General features: G+C 44.6%; 1 protein-coding gene across 1 annotated transcript in view; it reads left to right on the top strand.

The window, feature by feature from the left end:
- The first annotated feature begins 677 nt into the window (after positions 1 to 677).
- Positions 678 to 23,608, top strand: part of PCYT1B (phosphate cytidylyltransferase 1B, choline) — a 33,675-nt gene continuing 10,744 nt past the window's right edge. The window contains exons 1-5 of the mRNA XM_068425535.1: positions 678 to 794; positions 16,746 to 16,845; positions 18,240 to 18,356; positions 21,535 to 21,686; positions 22,907 to 22,985. Of these exons, the coding sequence (XP_068281636.1) occupies positions 678 to 794; positions 16,746 to 16,845; positions 18,240 to 18,356; positions 21,535 to 21,686; positions 22,907 to 22,985 (565 nt within the window). The remainder of the gene's footprint in view (positions 795 to 16,745; positions 16,846 to 18,239; positions 18,357 to 21,534; positions 21,687 to 22,906; positions 22,986 to 23,608) is intronic.

The following is a 23,608-nucleotide window of genomic DNA, read 5'->3' on the forward strand; positions in this document are numbered from 1 at the left end:
CGGGAGCTGTCCGTTCAGCACCGCCGCCCGCCCGCGCTGCCTGCCCCCTGCCTCTCCTCCCGCCCGCCGTCACGAGTCAAACTTCACCGCAGGTCACCGTGAGGGAGTTACCGAGGCCGGCCAGGGCCCGGCGGGCCCCACGGGGGGGTGTACGCTGAAGCGGCGCCCGGCCTGGGCGTGCAGCTGTGCGCGGTTTGGGGCCGGGGGGACATGCCGGTGCGGCTCCCGGTGCCTCTCCACCTCCCAAACGCCCACGCCGCTCCGCACACCGCGGTGCGTGGCGCTAAGCGGCGCCTGCCCGCTCTCTGGAGGGCACACCCCGCCCCGGTGCGGTGGCGGTACGGGGAGGACACGGTTCGGGAGCACCCCAGCAGGCGCCCCCAGGGGCTGCCCGGCCGCGGAGGGCCGCAGCGCGGCGGCACTGTGCCCGCGGAGTCGCCGGGGGAGCGGTGGTGGCGCGGCGGGCAGCAGCCAACCAGGAGGCCGTATGCAAATGAGCGCGGCGTCCCCCGCGCGGAGGGGGCGTGGCGCGGTGGCCGCCGGGTTGCCATGGCGACGCGCGGCAGCCGTGCCCCCGGGCGGCTCCGGGGAGGAGACACCCCCGCGGGGCGGGCACGCGCGTGACGGGGGAGCCCCTCGCCGGGCGGGCCCGGGCGGTGGCGAGGCTGCCGCCGGCCATGCCAGTGCTCGCGCCCGGTGCTGAGTCAGGAACAGGTATCCCGAAATCCCCCTCTGAGGCGCGGCGCTCGGAGGCCATGGAGGAGCTGGAGCACACCTGCCCCCAGCCTCGCCTGGTGAGTCGGGCCTGGCCCCGGGCGGGGTCTCGGCCCACCGCGGGCCCTCCCGCCCAAGCCTCCCCGGGCGCTGCGGGGCGGGGGGCGAGTGCCGGGGATGGGGGGGAAGCGAGGGAGGGGGTAGCGAGGCCGGTGCTTGCCTTACGCACGTCCCTTTGTGTAGCGCGCCGCGCCTCCGCGGGGAGAGGAAAAGCAAAGGCTGCTGTGGGGCGGGGGGGGCTGTCCCCCTCGCCTCCGGGTGCGGGGTCCCGCCCGGGCTGCCCTTGCTGGGCTTTGTCGTGTGTGGGACTTCGGGGAGTACAGTGGCAGCTAGGCAGGATGTCTGGGCCCTTCTTTAAAAGCAAAACAAAAAAAAAAAACCAAAAAAAAAACCAAAAAAATAAGCCCCCGAGGAGTGAGGGTGCGTGTGAGGAGCGGTGTGGGGAGCTGTGCCGCGTTTGTGGAAGGCTCGCAGGAAGCCGCCGGCACAAAGGCACGATTTCAGCTCAGGCAGCCGGGGAGCGTGTGACTCCGTAAAGCCGTGTTACAACAAAAAAACCTGCGCGTCCTTAGTAATGGGTGCGGGGGAGCCGCGCACACTCGAAGGAGGCGGCTGCCGGGAGCGATGGCCGGTGCCGGCCCCCTCGCCGTGCCGGTGCGCGGGGCCCCAGCCGCGGCCCCGGCCCACGGGCGCGTCCTGCCGGGGCCGGCAGCCCCCTCCTCCTTCTTGGAGACCCTGCTGGGGCCCGCTGAGCCCCGCGGGCCAGCCCCTCGGCCGGGTTCAGTACACCCAGGGATGGCAAACCCCGCTTTTGTCAACTTCAGAGCCCAGGGAGGAGTTTCCTGTTCGATTCGTGATGCGTGAGGAAGGGAGTCTTGGAGGGCTGCGTTTTGTCTGGGGGGAGGAGAGGATGAAAGAGAGACAGGAGAGTGATAGTAAAAATAAACTTTCATGTTCTTCGGTTAAAGGTGAGGGAAGGCACCTTCAGATCGTGCAGGAAACTTTACAAGGCTGCTGTACCCCAGGAGTTAAGAATCTGAGAGCTGCCTTTTTTTTTTTTTTTTCCCACGTGCTAATTTAAAATAATTGGAATGTTTCCTGGCTTCTTTATTTAAATCTTTTATTATTCTCATCAGGAATGATCACTCCTTTCCCTGACATGGTATGCACCGTTGGCAAAGTGATAGAAAAATAATAATAAACAGTCCTATATGCCCACACAGAAATGCAGGGACAGTATCAAGGTGGAGAAGTGCATGATTGATGCAACAGTTTTAGTGCTGAAAATTAGATCATTTAATACCAGAATTCACTCACAGTCCTAATTAAAATGTATTTAAACATCAAACTTCAGTAATTAAATTCAATGCTATAGTTGAGACATTGTTCTGATACGACAAGAAATAGCAACAGTTGTTGAAGCTGACCTAAATTAATGTGTTCTGCTTGCTAGTGTTATAATTAGAATCAACTTTAAAGAAGACTCTTAATGTGTTCATGGAAGGCTTTTGGAGCTGTTTTAATACGGAAAGTTGGCTCACGTGCTGTTACTGCAGTGTGTTCATACAGGCTGTCTAAGATTTCTCTGTCAAAAGCTCAGGTATAACAACCCATTTGAATATATTACTCCATGTAGTCTGACATTTTAAAAGATTTTAAAGAAGGAAGTGTCAATATGATGCCAGTATTTACAGTATCACGCATTTCCAGTATAATTTCTGTGGAAGTTAAGGTGACAGCTAGAGTTCACACATAAAACAGGAATTCGCTGTGATGTTCTTGATCTTCCTGAGTACCAGTAAATTAATAATGGACAATAGAGACGTTTTGAATAAAGATTTATGAAAAATGGTCCTTATAAAGGTGATATTTTGTCAGCCAGCAGATCTACGTTCTCTTCAGGAAAAAAAAAAAAAATTGCTTGTTGAAAGTATAATGCAATACACCGTACTTGATTAGGGCATAAAAGGAGATGAAGCAGGAAGGGTAGTCAAGTTATGTGTTAAGTGAGAAGCATTCAGAGCTGGTGTCCTGAAGAGTTAAAGTGAATCACCCCTTGACAGATGATCTAAATAATATGGATATCAAGTTCCTTTTTTAAGATCTTCAGTACTTTCTCTGATCCCACTCCCTTTGAAGCAGCACGTACAGTGGTGGTCCAGTAACCAAGTCACTTACTTCATTAATAAAAATGAAAGAGGGTGTCCTTGGTTTAACATTTTAGTATTGTTTTATTATCCTGGACCTCAGGGATGGTACCTCAGGATGGGTTTTGGTACCTCAGAGTGATATAACAGGTGGCAAGTAAATGTGATATTTACAGATGACTTTTTAATGCTGTCATTGGTTATTACGTGGTGTCTCAAATTAATTATCTGGAACTTTCAAGTTCTTAGTATAGGCTCATTTTTAAGAAGCATTTTTTATTAAGAAAGGAAATATAACTTCAGAATCAGCACAAATTTTAGAAGACTAAAAGGGGGTTAGTTCTTTTCTGAAGCAGTTTGTTGGTCGTCCTTTTTGTAAAAAAAAAGAAAAAGAAAACATTTATTTAAAGCCTTAAAACCTGTGAATATTTTTAATGGATCTCTGCCACTAGATCCTCTGGTTTTAGGCTATGGAGGCTGCTAGCTTGGCAGGAAGTGCCACCAGTAGGACTAAAGAAAACCCCTTTATCCTTCAAAGAGCAGGAAAACAGGGGACATTGAAGGCAATTCTCAGGTAAGTTTCAATGTGTATTGAAACCTGATGTTTTCCAGTGCCTAGTACTGCTGTGCTATAAATTGCCATTAATTTTTTTCCCAAGACACTCTTTGGATTTTGTTAACCAACTAGAGCATTAATGAGCATTCATGCCTCAGTCAATTCCCCTGGTCCATCTCTCACTTAATCTTTGCCTTCTTTACGTTCTCCAACTTCCACTTATCTGAATGCCAGAAAATTTCTCTCTGAGTGACACACGTACCTTAGTCTTAATGCACAATGGAGAAACAAACCAATTAGAGTCGCAGGCTTTATCCATAGTGGCGATTTTAGTAGTTTGATAGTGAAGAAGAAAACCACAAATAAGATTTCTCCAATCCTGGTTTGTGTAGTTTTGCATTTATCTGTTTCTCGTCTGGACCAAACTGCTGGGTTTGGCCACTTTCTGATCTACCACTGTCCCATCCATTTTTTTTAAGTGAGCATTGTTTCTCCTCCTTAAACCCTAGGATTCCCGTGGTTTGGTCATGAGGGCCTTCATTGTTTTACATGGGGTAAACATTGCTGCTGGTCATATCATGACACACATTCAAGGCATGGCAGTTGCCCCCGGATAACTTTCAGCAAGCTGCAGAGCACTACTGGGCTGTGGATGTCAGCCTGAGGATCCCAACCTTAGGCTTTGCCTGTGTGCACCTGTAGTAAAAAGGCCCATAAGTGAGGCAAGCAGAGATACCAAAGGAGGAAATACCAAAGAGTAAGTACAAAGCCTTGTGAAATTATTAGCTTATTTTTTAATAATTTATTTATGTCCCTTGAGATCAAAAGTTTGACTTTGATCCCACAAGACTGTGGTCCCACATGTAGGCAGCTCCTTGAAGGACTGGTGTGTGCCTTGAGAATTACCAGTCCTCACCCTGAAAGAAACAAACAGGCATTTCAACACACCTTGTTCAGGAAGGCAATTCCAGACAGTGTCTTTCACAGAAGGAAATAATGGCAATTTATAAGGACAGTGCTGCAGATAAAACAAAACTGAATGCACATCGAAACTTGCTTGAAAAGAAACTTCAGAACCTACTGCTTGGTCTCATCTTTCCCTTGAACACGCTGAGAGCTTCTTTTCCTCGTATTTCACATCTCTGTCGTCCAACACAGGCCTCAGCGAGAACATCTAGAGAAGTACTGTTGGGACCTGGGTACCACTGTCTTATTTTCAAAACTGGCTGAAGCCCTTAGGGTTAGGCCAGCTAAGGGAATGCAGGGCAGTGAAACTTATGTTTCCGTTGCAGTACCTGCCTCACTGTACTTTGAGTCTAATGTGAGATTAAGCCCAAATCAGGAATACAGGCTCTTCTGCAGCGCTTAAAGTTAGGCACAACTTAAGGAACCTTAAGAAACTAGATAAGCCAAAAACCACCTGAATGGCCAAGGTGAACTACAAGGGAGGAGAGGGAGTAGACATGTAGGTGGTAGGTTTGGCCTGTGCTTGTGGGGATGCTGGTGGGTACAGGACCAGGCAGGAATTAAGCAGCAGTTTTCGTTAATGTTAAAGTGAGTCTGTCGTCAAGGTGATGTAAAGAAGCAGATGATAGGTTCTTTTTGCTCTGCCTGCCGTGTCCTTGGCAGTGCGACACCAGGAATACTGGGCTGTTCCGGAGATCATGGTTACGTGACATCCGTGCTACCATCAGACGCCTGTTCTCAGGCAGCTCAAGCTGTGGCCAGATCCCATTTGCCAGTGCAGAAAGGGGCATCAGGGCCCTGTATGGAAGTACCTAGCTATTTTTTTCTGCTTAGCATCACCATTGCAAGGACAGAGGGACTAGCTGGAGACTTAGGACCTATCCATATGGCAGATAAAATATGTTCTGCCAAGGCACTGTAAGCGTCAGGGCCATTTGAGGTTCACCCTGACAATCCCAGTGCTTGCTCCTGGACTTACTCCTACCTCCCTTGTCTTAAGATTCAGCAACTACAGTCTTTACAATTCAATAGGAATTAGGCACCAAATACCTTGGGACCACTAAGTCTACAATACTTTGGAGAATGAGACTCAGGTGCAATTGAGACCACAGCTATCACGTCATTTTAGGTATCAGCTGCTTTAGAAATTAGAGTACATTAATTCATTTTTTTCAAATTATTCAAGTACATTTGGAAAACATTTTTCTTTCTTTTTTTTTAAATTTTATTTTATTGAAGGGTAGAGGAGAAAGTTTCAGTACTTTCACTCACTGGAGCTGTATTGTGGTTTAAGGGGGCATTAGACTCCTCCAGAACACTTTCCCTGTTGCTGCTGTTAAGGCAGTGAAATGTTAAGCACAAAATTTGAAATAAATGCAAGAAAAGTGTGCATGCCTTGTGTTCCTGTATTTTCGTCCCTGGATGCCTCACTCCTTTCGTATTTGCAAACAGTGTTTTGGGAGGGTCTGATGCAACCTCTAGAATTAGTTCAGATACGTTATTTCCGTGAGCTTCTATAGATCTTCGTATTTATCTTTCCTGTGTCACTGAAAGGTATATGCAATTTTAATCACAGGAGCTAATGATGAATTTAGGGGGGTTTATTGTGGTTACAAAGTGTCCCATGCATTTGTCTCTCTCTCTCTCTCACGTGATGTTACAACTTAGGGGGTCTGCCATCTGCTTACTTCAAAGTGGAACTAAGCATAAATTATAAAGAGCCTTACATTTGAGGAACTCAAAATTACTTTATTTGACCAAATATCTTTTTGGTCCTTTACAAGTTTGGGTTTTGCTCTGGATTAATTTTTGTTTTCATAACTGTTGGCTACTACATAAAAGTACAAAGCCATAAAAACATGCCAGACATGGTTTACACCTGGGGACATGTAGCAATCTTTTTGCTACACTTACTTAAAAAAAAAAAATCTACTGTGATTTTCCTTTACTACATCAAAGGATATGCAATGGTTATATGTTCTGAAATGCCATAGTTTCTGCAAAAACATGTTGCAATATGTATTTGTCAGATATACAGAGCTACAGATAATTTTTGCAGGATTCACAAATGACACATAAACACAGAGGGCAAACATTACATTCCATGTATTGGATTCCTTGCTTGCAAATGCATATATTCAATGCTATTTTAGAAGCAGCTTCTATTAGAAGAATATTACCAATTTCTTAAACTGTGCTGTTGTCATTACTATGAAAGTTTATGCCATATCTTTAAAAAGGAGTAGAAAACCATTGTAAATAGATTCTCTCTTCCCCCTCCTCAAAAACATATACAACATTATAACATAACATTGTCAAAAATGTAAAAAGAAACCCAACACATACATGGATGTGGAGCAGAAGACACACAGAATTAGGAGCCAAGTGGAATCACAGAATCATAGAATTGTTTAGATCGGAAAAGACCTTTAAGATCATCAAGTCCAGCTGTTAACCTAGCACCGCCAAGTCCACCACTAAACCATGTCCCTAAGCACCACATCTACATGTCTTCTAAATACCTCCAGGGATGGTGACTCCACCACTTCCCTGGGCAGCCTGTACCACTGCTTGACAACCCTTTTGCTGAAAAAACTTTTCCTAATACCCAATCTAAACCTCCCCTGGCACAACTTGAGGCCATTTCCTCTTGTCTTATTGCTTGTTACTTGGGAGAAGAGACCAACACCCACCTCGCTACAACCTCCTTTCAGGTAGTTGTAGAGAGCAATAAGGTCTCCCCTCAGCCTCCTTTTCTCCAGACTAAACAACCCCAGCTTCCTCAGCTGCTCCTCATAAGACTTGTTCTCCAGACCCTTCACCAGCCTTGTTGCCCTTCTCTGAACTTGCTCCAGCACCTCAATGTCTTTCTTGTAGTGAGGGGCCCAAAACTGAACACAGGATTCGAGGTGCGGCCTCACCAGTGCCGAGTACAGGGGGACGATAACTTCCCTCGTCCTGCTGGCCACACTATTTCTGATACAAGCCAGCATGCTGCTGGCCTTCTTGGCCACCTGGGCACACTGCTGGCTCATATTCAGCTGGCCATCAGTCAACACCCCCAGGTCCTTTTCTGCCTTCCCCAAGCCTGTAGCGGTGTATGGGGTTGTTGTGACCCATGTGCAGGACCCAACACTTGGCCTTGTTGCGCCTCATACAGTTGGCCTCAGCCCATCGATCCAGCCTGTCCAGATACCGCTGCAGAGCCTTCATACCCTCAAGCAGATCAACACTCCTGCCCAACTTAGTGTCATCTGCAAACTTACTGAGGCTGCACTCGATCCCCTTGTCCAGATCATGGATAAAGATATTAAAGAGAACTGGCTGCAGCACTGAGCCCTGGGGAGCACCACTCTGTGACCGGCCGCCAACTGGATTTAACTCCATTCACCACAACTCTTTGGGCCCGGCCATGCAGCCAGTTTTTTACCCAGTGAAGTGTACGCCCATCCCAGCCGTGAACAGCCGGTTTCTCCAGGAGGATGCCGTGGGAGGCTGTGCCAGAGGCTTTATTGAAGTCTAGGTAGACAACATCCACAGCCTTTCCCTCATCCAGTAAGCGGGTCACCTTGTCATAGAAGGAGATCAGGTTAGTCAAGCAGGACCTGCCTTTCATAAACCCATGTTGACTGATCGTCTGGTTGTCCTGTACGTGCCCCATGATAGCACTCAAGATGATCTGCTCCATAACCTTCCCCGGCACTGAGGTCAGACCAGCAGGCCTGTAGTTCCCCGGATCCTCCTTTCGGCCCTTCTTGTAGATGGGCATCACATTTGCTAATTTCCAGTCTCCTGGGACCTCTCCGGTTACCCAGGACTGCTGATAAATGATGGAAAGTGGCTTGGTGAGCACTTCCTCCAGCTCCCTCAGTACCCTTGGGTGGATCCCATCCGGTCCCATAGACCCATGTGTGTCTAAGTAAGTGGTGTAGCCGGTCACTAACCATTTCCCCATGGATTATGGGGGCTTCACTCTGCTCCCCGTCCCTGTCTTCCAGCTCACGAGGCTGGGTATGCAGAGAAGAACTCGTCTTACTACTAAGGACTGAGGCAAAGAAGGCATTAAGCACCTCAGCCTTTTCCTCAGCCTTTGTTTCCCCCCGCATCCAATAAAGGATGGAGACTCAGCGCTCCTTTTGTTGCTAAAGTATTCGTAGAAACATTTTTTATTGTCTCTTACGCCAGTGGCCAGATTAAGTTCTAGCTGGGCTTTGGCCCTTTTAGTTTTTTCCCTGCATAGCCTCACAACATCTTTGTAGTCCTCCCGAGTGACCTGCCCCTTCTTCCAAAGCTCATAAACTCTCCTTTTTTTTCCTGAGTTCCAGCCAAAGCTCTCTGTTCAGCCGGGCTGGTCTTCTTCCACCAGCTTGTCTTTTCACACATGGGGATGGCCTGCTCCTGCGCCTTTAAATTTATCTCTTGAAGAGTGCCCAGCCTTCCTGGACCCCTTTGCCCTTCAGGACTGCCTCCCAAGGGACTCTGTCAACCAGGCTCCTAAACAGGCCAAAGTCTGCCCTCCAGAAGTCCAAGGTGCCAGTTCTGCTGACCCTCTAAGAAGTACATGTAGCATATAACCACACATCTGGGATCATGCACAGATACTCAATGCAGCCAGAACTGTCTATCCCAATATGTGCTTATACTTTTGTTTCCAGATAATCTGCTTTCCTTTCCTACACACACACAAACAGACGGCATAAGGTGAAAGAAAAGCTCTTGTGAAAGGCACTGGATAAATCAGGGATCTGTTAGAGAAGGTCAGTCCACTCCCCATGGGAAAATAGTTCTTCCCAGGGTGCTTCTGCCTGCCAGCTGGGGAACTGCAGAGAGTCCGTGCCTCCTATGTAGGAGGAAAAATGGGGTGGTTTTTTTTTGCTTTAACATAGCGCTGTTTTGAGTAATGGTTTATACAAAATACTCTCCTACATCTGACATTAAATAACTAATAGATGTTAAGTATTTTTATGTAGAGATTGGATACTGGGCTACACTCATCCAATGTCTTAGCTATAACTCAGTTATTCCAGTAGATTAATCCTTGCCCATGTTAAAGCTGAAGTTAGGTCCTTTCAGGCATGCATCAGGTGTGTGCACTAATGTACAAGTAAAAAGAAATGGATATTAGAAAAAAATATGAACTGACATTATCTCCAGTTTCTGGATTGATCAATAAAACAGAGTGGCATTAGAGCAGTGGTTACCCATTTTTGGTCTGTTGACCATGGCCAACCCTCAGCATTACTCGTGGGCCAGCAATTCAGCCTTTAATTGCAAATACACTAAGGGCAGTTTGGTTCTGCAGTCCCATTGCGACGTCCTCATTTTGTGATGGAGTCTGCAGGCTGCCGCCAGGTAACCAGTGCCCTGTTGAAGGAGCTGCATGCTTTATTCTGAAATGCTGCATGTACCTCCTCAGTGCTGGGACATCTGGCAGCTTGGCTGAGTCTCTAGCCATCAGGACAGGAGGACATCTAGGCTCCCAGGCTGCATGCTGTGTTAGCTGCAGTTTGTTCTTTCAATGAGTCCTACCTGGGTCACCTGTACGCAGTGCTCCTTCCAGCTGTGTCGGGGAGCAGGCTGAGGTGGGTAAGCTGTCGAGGGTCGCATTTCTCTTGCAGCTGATGTTCGTGGAGATTGAGGTGCTTCCTCGATGGTTCTTTCGCTTGAGCTCTGCTTGCCTTGGGGCCCATCCTACTTCTAGGATGGATTTTATTTTCTAAGTAATGTGTTCTAGTTCAGTCAAAAGTCATGGCTGTCACGCAGGAATCTTGTCATGAAATTCTTTGGCCTTTTGCAAATATTAGACTAGATTATATAATAGTTTTTCTAGTTTCATAATCTATGAATCTATACATATATATATTATTGTGCTTCTTGAGAAGGTGGTGGAAGCTGCTTTTCTTCTAATATATTCAATTTGTAATTGCGTCTTGCACTTAATCATTACTGACAATGCCAATGACAAGCAAAATCTATTTGATTGAAGATAAAGCACAGAAAAAGCAACCAAGAATAAGGCAATTTGCAATGCTTGCAAACAGATTACTTTTTTTAAAGTTAGTATTCTTCTTAGGTTACTTTGCCCTATTTTTAGTTTACATCCACCTCCCTGAGTCAGCAGAACTCCGGGAGAACAGGCTAGATTTTTCTTTTGATACTGCGTTAATATTGGAACTGTTTGTGAAAAGTTTACCTGGAGACACTCATCAGTAACATTCAACTACAACTTAATTGCTCATAAATTTACCTGTTTGGGTCAAGGTTATTAAAGGTAATACATGAGACAACATGATTTTCATTTTCACGTTGTTCACTCCCTGAACCTCTAAGAGAAGACCTTGTCAGTCCTTAACACAGTCTTTCCACTTGCAAAGGGTATTCATACTTCAGAAATGCAGCATGTATTTTTAGTTCCTTGTTTGATAGTGTTTTTCTCTTAAATGTTCCTTAAAACTGATGTCAGCATTTCCTGCTCTGTAATTATTGTTTGCCAACGTCAGGAGCAGGTTCCCAAAATAATCTTTCCTCATATGAGTAGATCTAACCGACGTGATTTGTTCCAGTGAAATCAGTTATCTGTTTTAAATACCGCCTCTGAGATAAAAGGAGATTACAGCATCAGACCTCCCACAGAATTTGCCTGCCAGATTATTTGTTTCATAAGCACAGGCCCAGCCTGCTCTACCAAGTTTTGCCTGCATAGCTGTACTGGTTCAAGATCTGAAATTTTCTTAGACCTTTGTTGATGGGAAAATCTTTGATGACAATGCAAGTATTCTCTCTACCAAGAGAATGTTTTTGTCCGTGTCGTGTGGTGAGGGAGGTAATGTAGCTCTTGGAATCAAAAGAAAAGAAAAGAGTAGCTCCTTCCATTAGCGTGTTGCATGCAATTACCCTGCAGGCAGAGCTGTAATGGCAGGGGCACTATGGCATACATGGATCTGCATTTGCCCATTTAAAAAAATATTTTTGTCCTCCTTGCTGCCATGTAAAAAAACCAACCCAACAACACAGAATCACACAGAATCACACAGAATCAACCAGGTTGGAAGAGACCTCTGGGATCATCGAGTCCAACCGCTGCCCCTACACCACCCTGTCAACTAGACCATGGCACTAAGTGCCATGTCCAGTCTTTTCTTAAACACATCCAGAGATGGTGACTCCACCACCTCCCTGGGCAGCCCATTCCAATGTCTAATGACCCTTTCTGTAAAGAAATTCTTCCTGATGTCCAACCTGAACCTCCCCTGGTGAAGCTTGAGGCTGGGCCCTCTTGTCCTATCGCTAGTTGCCCGGGAGAAGAGGCCAACTCCCACTTCACTACAACCTCCCTTCGGGTAGGTGTAGACTGCAATAAGGTCACCTCGGAGCCTCCTCTTCAGGCTAAACAACCCCAGCTCCCTCAGCCGTTCCTCATAGGTCAGACCCTCCAGACCCTTCACCAGCTTGGTCGCCCTCCTCTGGACTCGCTCCAACACCTCAACATCTTTCTTGAAGTGCGGGGCCCAGAACTGAACACAGTACTCAAGATGCGGCCTCACCAGTGCCGAGTAGAGAGGGACGATCACTTCCCTAGACCGGCTGGCTACACTATTCCTAATAGAGGCCAGGATGCCATTGGCCTTCTTGGCCACCTGGGCACACTGCTGGCTCATGTTTAGCCGGCTGTCGATCAGCACCCCCAGGTCTCTTTCCACCGGGCCGCTTTCTAACCACTCTTCCCCCAGCCTGTAGCGCTGCATGGGGTTGTTGTGGCCGAAGTGTAAGACCCGGCACTTGTTCTTGTTGAACCTCATGCCGTTGGTCTCGGCCCATCTATCCAACCTGTCCAAATCCCTCTGTACAGCCTTCCTACCCTCCAGCAGATTGACACTGCCACCCAGCTTGGTGTCATCTGCAAACTTACTGAGGGTGCACTCAATCCCTACGTCTAGATCATCTATAAAGATATTGAACAGCACCGGCCCTAGAACTGAGCCCTGGGGAACACCGCTAGTGACCGGCCGCCAGCTGGACTTTGCCCCATTCACCACCACTCTCTGGGCTCGGCCATCCAGCCAGTTTTTAACCCATTGAAGAGTCCACACATTCAAGCCCCGGGCAGCCAGTTTGTCCAGGAGGATGCTGTGGGAGACAGTGTCGAATGCCTTACTGAAGTCTAGATAGACTACATCCACAGCCCTGCCCTCATCTACTAAGCGGGTCACTTTGTCATAGAAGGAGACCAGGTTGGTCGAGCAGGACCTGCCTTTCATGAATCCATGTTGGCTGGTCCCAATGCCCTGATTGTCCTGCATGTGCCGTGCACAAACATACAGAAAACAAGCAAACAATAACACAACTAATTATTTCCTGTTACAGGCTGTAAACAAAAGAGGGTATAGAGGTGCTGTGCTTTTGACCTGTTACTTCAGTGGTATGACTCCTGTTCCTCTATGAATCACCAACCACTTTCCTTTTAATCCATTGCAAACATAAGCTATGAATGTTTATCTGCTGACTAGCAGCTAAGTTAAATGGCTAAATAGCCTAAGAGACTATGAAGAGCGATAATAGAAAGGCAGCATCGACATACACCTGAAAATAAGCTGCTTCTAGCTGTCATGTAGGGATTCTTCATAAAGTATCCGGGCCACAGAAGCAGCTCCATGCTGCCTACCGCAATGTACTTTCCTGTCTGGGCTACTGTCTCATTAAATATAGTTGGGGATCACAAAGGTCTTACTGGGTGCAGAGGGAGCTGTGAGGCGTTTGCTAGGAAGCCCCCTCTTTACCTGCCTTCCATCTTTTAATTTCCTGATGTTTATTGAGCATCATTCAGTTATTTTGCAAATTTGTGAGAATGCAAGTTAAGACACTGTTTAAACTTGTCATAGAATGAATGGCTTCTGATGTGCTAGGGTTATTGGATATGATGTTTTCACATACATTCATTTTTAGGAAGTGAATTTAATTATAATTGAATGCAGCATCTTCATTCCCGGGAAATAGGACTTGCATTGCAACAGTTTTTTAACATCTTCTGAAGTAAATATCACTAATGAGTCCTAATATTACAATGACTTCTCCATTTATGACATGTAATAGGCTTTCTCTAGACACCACATGTTAATAATAGAGTTAATAATGTTTAAGCATTTGGACTGCTTAAATGAAAGTAAGGTCTCCCTGCTGGCACCAGGTGTAAGGTGCTTCTGTCATCAAAGATAACTGCAAAGTGTGAGCACCACGTAAATAATTTTCTATTCCTATCTATTAAAGCTCTAGAATTTGGAAGATTTATCAGTTCAAACACTGTATAAACCACCTTGCAGTTAACAGAGAAGAGCAACAAAAATAATCAAAGTTGTGGACCAGCTTCCATACAAGGAACAAATAAACGAGGTAAAGCTCTTCAGCCTGGAAAATGTGACTGAGGGGAGAAAAGAGAGAGGACTATGAAAACACAAGAGGCAGGGAATAGGTGACTGTGGATTAATTTACTGAAGCTTCCAGTACAAGAATATCAAATAATAGAAGGAGGAGACAGGTGCTGAACAAACAAGATGAGATAGATAGTTCATCACGGAACTCATGCTTAGGCTACAGAGCATCCCGCTACATGATGATGCAGATCTCCGAAGCTTACCTTGGTCCAAAATACAAGGCTAATTTGACTTGCTTGACTAATCACAAAATGTAAATGCCTAGAAAATAATGAAGGCACAGGTGAAGGGGAAAATCTGTCAGAGAAAGATGGAGGTACATTTGCACAGTCTTTGTCTAGCTATCTGATTATCAGCAAAACTAGAGCGAACTTCTAAAAGTACTTTAATGGAGTAACCAAAATGAAAAAGCTGCTCTATAAATTACTTGCTCTCTTCTCCCAATTCTAGTTACTACTGACAAGAAACTGGAAAGAATACAAGTAATTATATACAACCTGAAAGAGGTTTGATAAATTATTTCTGTTTTTTAATAATTTCTTCAAATATTTTTATCTTATGTTATAATATACAAACCAAATGGTCTTATCTTATCATAAGATGTTTTTGTTAAGCTCAGCAACTTTTTTTCTAGGCCAGATAAAACAAAATAATATGGGATACTCACTGGGAAGCTATTGCTGTATTTCACTTGATCTGTCAGCACATGGTATTTATGCATTTCTTTATGTGGCTTTGATAGAATATTGCTGGTTTTAATCTATTGTACTTAATGTATTTTCTTATTCAATGACTGAGAGGTCACAGAATAATGGGAATATTGACAAGTCTGGTTCTAAGCCCTCGGCCATAAAGTAAGCTTTAATGATGAGTGTTTACAAAAGCTGGACCGATGGGAAGCTAATAGAGGTGGTTCTCCATTGAGCAGAGACCAAAAGAAAAATCTTGGTGCCGCAAAGGCATTTACATGGATAAAAAGCACCACTGTGCTGGCTGAGGGGAAAAAAAAAAAAATACCTTGCTGCAAACCAGGCCTATTTTCTTCAAATAATCTCCAAGGAAACAGCCTCTGCCAAGCTAGGACCTGATTACCAGTTGCAGGCCTCGGACGATAGCATGTCTGCCTTCCTCTTTATCCCAGCAGGAACCAGGCTGTATGGGCTGCCCTGTAACTTGACCTTGCCTGGAGATAAAAAGATAGGTTAGCATGCAGTGATCGCAAAGTCAGAAGCAAAAAGACAGTATTTAGAAAATAAAGTAAGGAGCTGGCACGGTATGATTATGTGTCATGTTCTACACTGTGTGGTGTGGGTGGCCCGATGAACAGTTCCCGCCCACAAAACCCAGACAGAAACTTGGACTTGGTCATAGTTTCTCCATTTTTAACCTTGTCTCTGCAGAGATGCTGTGATTTTCATCACGAAGATACTAATGATGATGATTTCCTGCAACATTTGAGATTATGAAAAAAAGGAAAGAAAAATGGAAGGAAAAAAAAAAATCTACATAACATTTTAGTGCTTTTGGTAAACAAAATGAGTAGCAAATCAGCAGAAAGAGCTGGATATGAATCTTTAAGTCTTTGTTGCTGTTTTACTACTGTCCTCTGAGCTTTCCATGCAAGAAGCCAGTGAGCCCAGAGGTCAGCAGCAATTAGGCATGACATGTCTTAAAGTGTCTCAGGGATGCTAAAGAAAATAAATGCTCAGTGATTAAGCATTCAGCCTCTAAAAGCTGAAAAACATGTAAAGGGGAAGAGAGATTCTGTTACGATCAACCATGGGTGCTCAAACTGGTACGGCAACTGTACATACACAAGTGTTCACTGTCAAAACCCAACCAAGCTACAGCTGCAAGGCCACAAGGTCCCAGCTAAATCATAGTGGAGGCAAAGTGAGTGATAGATTTCCTTTGGCTTGTCTCAGCCACCACCTCATCTCACAAAAACAAAGCAAACCAAAACTCAGCTATGATTTCATAAAGCTTTCAAGCCAAGAGCAGTAGAAACATGTTTTTTCATATCAGACCATATGGCAGATAATAAATAACTGAGGTTTGGATCACTGATAACTTCCTACATAGGCATGGGCAGAAAATGCAATTGCTGTAATCAAGTTCCCTGACAGATAATGCCGCATCATTCTTCACACATCCTCACTCTCTTTCATATATGTTTAGGTTATAAGCTCTTCACAGTAAGCACCCTTGTGGTGTTCTGATCACAGTTAGAGCATTTTAGTACTATTACAGTGTGTGTCAGACCAGAGAAAGGAATTGCAGCTCAGTTAGCTCTAGTTAGGCGGGACTTCTGGTTGCATTCTTGCCTTTATTTTGAATGGCTCCTCAAAATTATACAAGATTCTGCTTAAAAACACAACAAAACAATCTGTAGTCCCAGTTATCTGCACTGATGCCAGTGGAAGGAACTGGTGCTTGTGAAGAGGTGGCTCATTCACAGCTTTCTAAATCCTGATTAGTTTTTCCAGCTCTTATTTACAGGTAGCAGAACGCATTTTGCATCTTGGGCCTTTGGAGTCATTGAGACCAAAGCAAGGATTAAGCTGCTTGGACCATCAAACCTGACTTTGCCCTGCAAACAGAAAAATTATGTACCTGTACCCACCTCAAAAATGCTTGAGCGTCTCAACAGAGACAAAGAATTAGGTTACATAATGTGTTTGGAAATCTTTATTTTCCTCATTGTTTTACCTTTTGTGAATTGTGTATGCTCAGGGGTAACCAAAAAGCAAAAATCCCCAGAGAACAAACCAGCATTAAGCCTGGTTACAGCATCCTGCCACAGTTAAATGTTTCTCTTTTAACTACTCAATGGAAAAACCAAATTTACTTTCTTTGTGTTTTTCCCCCTTCCAGACTCTGACAGCACCTGCTCCATTTGCAGATGAAACAAGCTGTCAGTGCCGAGCCCCCCATGAGAAGCTAACCATTGCACAAGCCCGCCTGGGAACACCAGGTATGTGTAGAGAGCTACATCAGCAGGACCCTGGGTGCTCCCAAAGCACAGGCTCTCCCTTACAAACATCTGTCAATGCTCACTTATGCCTTCCACTTGGAAGCAGAAAGGCCAGCCTAATATCTGGTGCTATCAGGTAACGGGGAAGAAACTAGCAACTACAGGACCATTATCTTCTGTTAGAGAAACAACAAGAGAAAACATTTCAAGTTAGAGTTTGATGTTTTTGTGGATGTCTGCATGTTGGTCAGAAGGAAGGCTTGCCAGCCCACTCCAGCCAGCCTCAAAATTGTGTTGTGTAGTGGCTACCTCCTGGATTCTCTTCCCGTACTGCCTCTGTATGCTGGAAAACTCTTCTTTCACTGATGTTCTTGTTGTTCACATCAGACTTTAAGTGTCCTTAAAGGCCATTTGCCCTTTGTGAAGAAACCATGTCAAATGTCTTTATCTGGACATTTGCGATTGGGCTGGGGAAACGGGATGATTTCACTTCAGCCCCCCCTAAATTCCAAGACATTATTTTCAAAAAGCCTTTGTTTACTTATTTTACTTATTTAAAATACGCTTTTAAAGTACATACACTTTATAGGGGTAAGACGCAGCTTTCCAGTCATCTCTGCAAGGAACAATGTTCTCCCGTGGACCCTTGGATGTCCTGGCAGCAGAGACATCTCTCTCTAGCACTGAAGCATAGTCCATGGAGGTTGGAGCTCTGTTGCTTTCATCTCCACTGTCCTTTTGCATGGAGGTGGCACAGCTGTGAGGCATGTCTTTTGGTAAAGTAAGCCCTTTTTCTACCTGGAAGGTGCTCCTGAAGATGTCTTACAGAAAGCAAAAGTTACAAGGGTGATAGCAAGAGGATGGTGAGAAAAAGAAATTACAGGCTCGTTAGAGAGAAGAGCTTGGGGGAAGTACAAAAAAAGGGAAGTGAAACATTTATGGGGAAGACATAAGCAAAACAATTTTAAAGTGGTAAGCTGTGGAAAAAGCAAAGTCACAGACCAGAGGGAAGGAAAAGGGAGATGACAGGAAAAAAGGAAAAAAAAATGAGAAAATCTAGAAGGCAGAACTGACTAGAAAGGCAGAGAGAAAAGAACAAGACATATGGTGAAACTCTGAATGAGGCAGGAAGATGACATTTGTGCTAAATTAGAATACAGCGATGATGGATGATAATAAATAGGCTAAGTCTGAGAGAAAACAGCAGAGAGCACAGAGAAGAACAAGTAATGAGCAGGATAAAACACTGCAAGTTCACCCATGGTGCATTTTGAACATCAGAACTGGGGTAAATCTCCACAATCATCTGATCTGGAAACAAGAACTTGTCCAGTAGAATTAAGTGCCACTTGTTTTGGGACTGAAAAATCACTGTTGTGTTTCTTTCTCCACAGCTGACAGACCTGTCAGAGTGTATGCAGATGGGATATTTGACCTCTTCCACTCTGGCCATGCTAGAGCTCTTATGCAAGCCAAAACTCTATTCCCAAATAGCTACTTATTAGTAGGAGGTAAGATCAGAGTTATTTATTGTGCTGGATTTGTGCTTCTGTGCTTCAGTATCAGAGAGTTATTGCTGTGCTCGCACCCCCAGCTGTTCATACACTATGACTTTGAATGCTACTTTTACTCTGGGGGCTTTCTATAGGCGATTTGCCTTAAATTATGTCTTACAATTGCATCAATTAAAGTAGAAGTCAAATTCTGCCCTCAGCAGCACAGGCACAATTCCCATTCTAGTTAAAGCAGGTGCCTGCATGACTCTGAGCTTAGAATAGCTCCATATGAATAATTTACTTTTCTCAGTTATTCGCTCAAAATTGTTCAAAGATGGAGATGAGTGAATGAGATCAGCCGCTCATTTATTTCTGGCTCCTTGGTCCCTCTGCCAGCCAGCACAGCCCACAGCCCCTGGCTGCCAGCTCAGTACCCAGTGTGCAGACCCAGCCTTCAACATCAGCAGAGAAACTAAATCTGGCCCGTTATCATTGGAGACCCAAATGTAGGTCAGGATTTGAATGTAGTTTTCAGCTCACAAGGGTCCCCAGGCAGGTTACTTTCTTATCAGGCTTTTTTTGCCATGAATATCTTTTTTTTGCTGCACGGCTGGCTAACAGTTGTTCAGGAGTTGGTACGTGCCTGAGGAGTCACTGGAGGGTGGCTATGCCCTGCCTGGCTGGTTGTGCAAGCTCTGCTCTCGTGAGGCCTCATCAACACACACTTTGATTCCAGTTTCCCTGTACCTTTGGTGTTGAGAGATGCCTCGCATCAACATTTCACAGCAACTTTCAGCTGCTCAAATGCTTACAGCAGTGATGATAAAGCGAATGTGAACGCAAGCTTCAGGCACTTTATAAGACCCATTATTTTGTATCTTTGTCCCAAATCAGTTAAAAGGTGGGGGGAAAAAAAGACCCAACATACAGGAAAAGCAAAATCTCCTTATAAACACAGTCTTTAGTTTTAAGTTTATGAATTGTGGCAATTCCCATGGAGCTTCCTGGGAGAGAAAGGAGACATCCCTTTGTTATGAAGGACCTTAGGACTCTCTTGTTTTCCTGCTGAGCCGGACAGCTTGCAGAAGCAGCAAGTGGAGGTGCAAGACTGTGAGGTTTAAAAAAAATGGCAGTTATGTAGGTTTTGTTGTTGCTTTTAAAGGAGTGGAGGGGGTCCCAGATCAGGGAAGGAGCTCTGGGGCAAAAGCCTGGCTCCTTTGAAATTCATGGCACAGCTTCACTTTGCAGCCAGCACTCATCAGCACCTTTTCCCACCAAGGCGCTGCATCTTAGCATGTTTAAAAAATGGGCACCTTTCCACACCCACACACAATTTGTGCCGCAAAAGCACTGGTGTCGTGTGTCTTTGTGGGCACCACAACCAACCCTTCACAAATAATTGTGAAGACAATTATTTGGAGCTTAGATTTTTTTTAAAAATATATATTTATACCTTCCCAAATCAGTCATTAAAGCAGGATGACAGAATCAAAAGGAAATACAGAGATATTGTGTCTGCACTGTACATGAACAAACAGTAATCAAAAAATGAAATCAAACCTTTCTACAGAAATCAAGCAAAAATTACTATTTTCCAGTAATTTTAGTAGACCCTGTCTTCCAGGGGAGGGTAGCTTTAAGATGACATAAAGGCTGTAAATAAATACAAATACAATCCCAGAAGGGATCTTTCTACTGAAAATGCTTTGATCTCCATTAAATGTCTTGTCAGCAGGCATAAAAAATGCCGTAATAGGATAGAGTAGCATTTTGCTAGCTGAAATTTGTATGTATATTATTATCTAGCTTTGAATTTTGCATGAACTCCAGGGCTATCTAAGCCTTCCTATATTTTTCCTGCTTTAAAGGTCCTTAACGACCATCACAGCAAGAACATCCATTTTAGATCTTAAAAAAGACTGCATCTTTGCCAGCGCCTTGCCTGATAGGTTGATGTTTTCAAATTAGAACGAAGCAGCAGCTGTAGGGCTGCTCTCACGCTTCCCTGCAGCACTAATAACGTTGCATTTATCGTTTGTCAAGTACATTTACTATTTGTCCAGGGGTCACATACAAGTGAGATCCAAAGGCACAGGTTTGACCTGAGGTGAAGGACAACCACTGTCAACCCAGCTATAAATGGGTATCACATTATTCCATGTGGGGTGTCAAATGACTATCGTAGCTGTAGTATTGGACAGAGTTACAGTTGTGGGGACAGGCCACTGTTTTTTACACAACGTTATGTGGGTAGAAAAATAATACCTAACTTTTACCGTTCTCTGGTAACATGGGTGTTGCTTCCCCTCATTTTAAAAGCAATGTTTCAAAGTATTGGTACGTGCAGAGTTAAAGATGCAGGATTTCTGGACTTGCTCTTTTCACTAGAGCATATGGCTTCTCCCAGTCCTTGTCATGGGGCTTCCTTCTGCGATTTCCCATTTGAACAAGTAAGGCCATTCTCCATAGCACAAGCCTTATGTCTCTTTCTATGAAACCTGCTGGTCTCAAAGCTAAACTCAGAGACAGGTGCCTATAAAATCTGCCATGACTTGTTTTCCATCAGTGTTTATTTAGTGAGAAACTGTTCTACTGTGATTTAGAGCTTTGTTGGCAAATTCATAATTTAAGGCATTGTTTACATGAGAACAAAAAGCAGGAACAGGAGGCTGAGAGGTCTCCATCTTTGGAAACTCAACTGGACATAGCCCTGAGCAACCTGCGGTAGTTGACCCTGCTGTGAGGAGGGGTGTTGGATTAGGTGATATCCAGTGGTGCCTTCCCACCTCGACCATTTTGTGATACATGAAGTCCGTGAGCACTCTGTGATTGCCCACACTGCACTTTTTGATTGTTTGTAAAGCATTGGCCATCACCCCTGAAATTTTACAGCCCATGAAATCCCCACTTATAGTGGGATTGAATTGCCTCAACATGTGCATACCATACTACCTGAGATATCCTACAGTATCTCACTTGGGCTCTGGCTGCAGCTCCAGAAAGGGAAAGATCTCTCAGAAGTCCGTGGTTGTACTTGCCAACCCTGAGCACAACTCTTAGATGCCCTACAGCACCCCAAAATTAGCTAAGCTAATAACTAAGTGCTTAATGGAATTATCAGGAAGTAGATAACTGATGGTCGTGCTAATTCTGCTGAGTGTGTAGCCATTTTGTTGACACTTCCATATTTTAGTTTGCAGTGATGATTTAACTCATAAATTCAAAGGCTTCACTGTGATGAATGAAACTGAGCGGTATGAAGCCCTCAGACACTGTCGCTATGTGGATGAGGTCATCAGAGATGCACCCTGGACACTGACTCCCGAGTTCCTTGAAAAACATAAGGTACTTTTCTCCCCTTATCCCTCCCCTCCCCTGTATACACTGACAGTTGAGAACTCATTACAGTTGGGTAGTTGTTTTAAACTAAAAGAGTGTAGATTCAGACTAGATCTAAGGAAGAAATTTTTTACAGTGAGGGTGGTGAAACACTGGAACAGGTTGCCCAGAGAGGTGGTAGATGCCCCAACCCTGGAAACATTCAAGGTCAGGTTGGATGGGGTTCTGAGCAGCCTGATCTAGTTGAAGATGTCCCTGCTCACTGCAGGGGTGTTGGACTAGATGACCTTTAAAGGTTCTTTCCAACCCAAACCATTCTATGATTCTATAATTCTATAAACAGCAAAACTGTGAAATGCTATTAGCTGGAGTAAATTATTTAATTCAGTTAATTCCAGTCACATAAATTAGGTACACGACATTGCTTGCCTTAGTCTTTGTCAGAAAATGTTATATTTGTCTTGCCTTTTTTTCTCAGTATGCTAGGATGATTTCTGTAGTGGGATTTTTGAACAGTAAAATAGTACTGAAGAATCAGCCATAAACTGACATGCAGGAAAGGAGCTCATGAACCAGGAAAGTTATCATGTAGTGACTAAAGTCCTGTTAAAGGCCTGAATTAAAGGCACGTTTCTTATTAATGCCAACAGGTGCAATAATTGGCCAGAAATACATAAAAATGTCATGTGTTCTCTAAAGGGCAGGATATAATTTCTTATGTGCTACTGACTGTCTTGTAATATATATAAATATTAACAAAACCACAATTAACTAGGATGTATTTTAGCGTCCACATTGCTTGGTGACAAATGGACAGCATGACAGTACTAGGTATATGTGTATATACACACAGCCCTAAGGAGGTAGAATCAATAATCCTGCCTCCATGGTTTTGAAACTCAAGGCTTTGCCACTTGACTTCCAGTAGCAATAAAAGCAGGAGTGGATGTCCTAGGTTTTCCACGGAATATCACACAGAGCCAGTTGGAGCCATGTGTTAACGGCAGTGCCTCTGGAGACAAGTTTTCTGTTCTTTCATAATTGATCGTACAACACAGCAGCTGTAGGCCTAAATCTAGTGTAATATTCTAGGTGATGGCTTTAGAATGAGAATGTCAAAAGCAAGTCAGCTGAAGTCGAGAAAAGAGATGATCCTCCACAACGACCCCCCACTGAACCAAAATTCAGTGATGGTGGCATGTGATTCTTCTTCTGTTCACTGGCAGATTGACTTTGTAGCCCATGATGACATCCCGTACTCCTCCGCTGGCTCGGATGATGTATACAAACACATAAAGGAGGCAGGTAAGAACAACTTTACATTTTTAGCACCTTCCTTTTCAGCCTCAGCTCAAATTCTTTTACTGCCTTTTGACCACAACTGCTGGGAGAGAAGCAGTAGAGATAATATTACGTTCTCTTACACCCTAATGTTACATACTGCTGACTTCAGCAGAAAGATTGACTTTGTAAAACCACAGAGGATGTCCTCGGCTGAATTCCTGCCATAACCCTCAGGAGACCATTCGGATCTGTCACAAAAGAATCCCATGTGGGTTTTTAAAACAATTTTAGGGTGCTCGACTAAGAGCTTTGAATGGATGAAAATGAGTTTAGTTCCCATAGCAGCCCAGCCAACTTCAGTGGTTTGTTGGTAACTGCAAACTGATGACTCCTTGACACAACCCAGTTCTGAATATGGGTAAGACACAGGCAGCTTTCAGGAGTCATTGGGATCCACTTCTGATTTGCACCGAGGATTTTTTTTCACTACACTGGCAGAGGGTTTAAATCAGTACCAGAATAATTCATTTGTCATGACTGTTTAGCAGTTTGGCTGACTACCATATTACATTGAACATGCTGAAGTCATCAGGAGTTTGTATTGCTTCAGTTCAAGGAAGCTGAATTAAATCTGAGGAGAGGAT

This window comes from Nyctibius grandis, chromosome 2 (genome assembly GCF_013368605.1).
Source record: "Nyctibius grandis isolate bNycGra1 chromosome 2, bNycGra1.pri, whole genome shotgun sequence".
Taxonomy (NCBI): domain Eukaryota; kingdom Metazoa; phylum Chordata; class Aves; order Nyctibiiformes; family Nyctibiidae; genus Nyctibius; species Nyctibius grandis.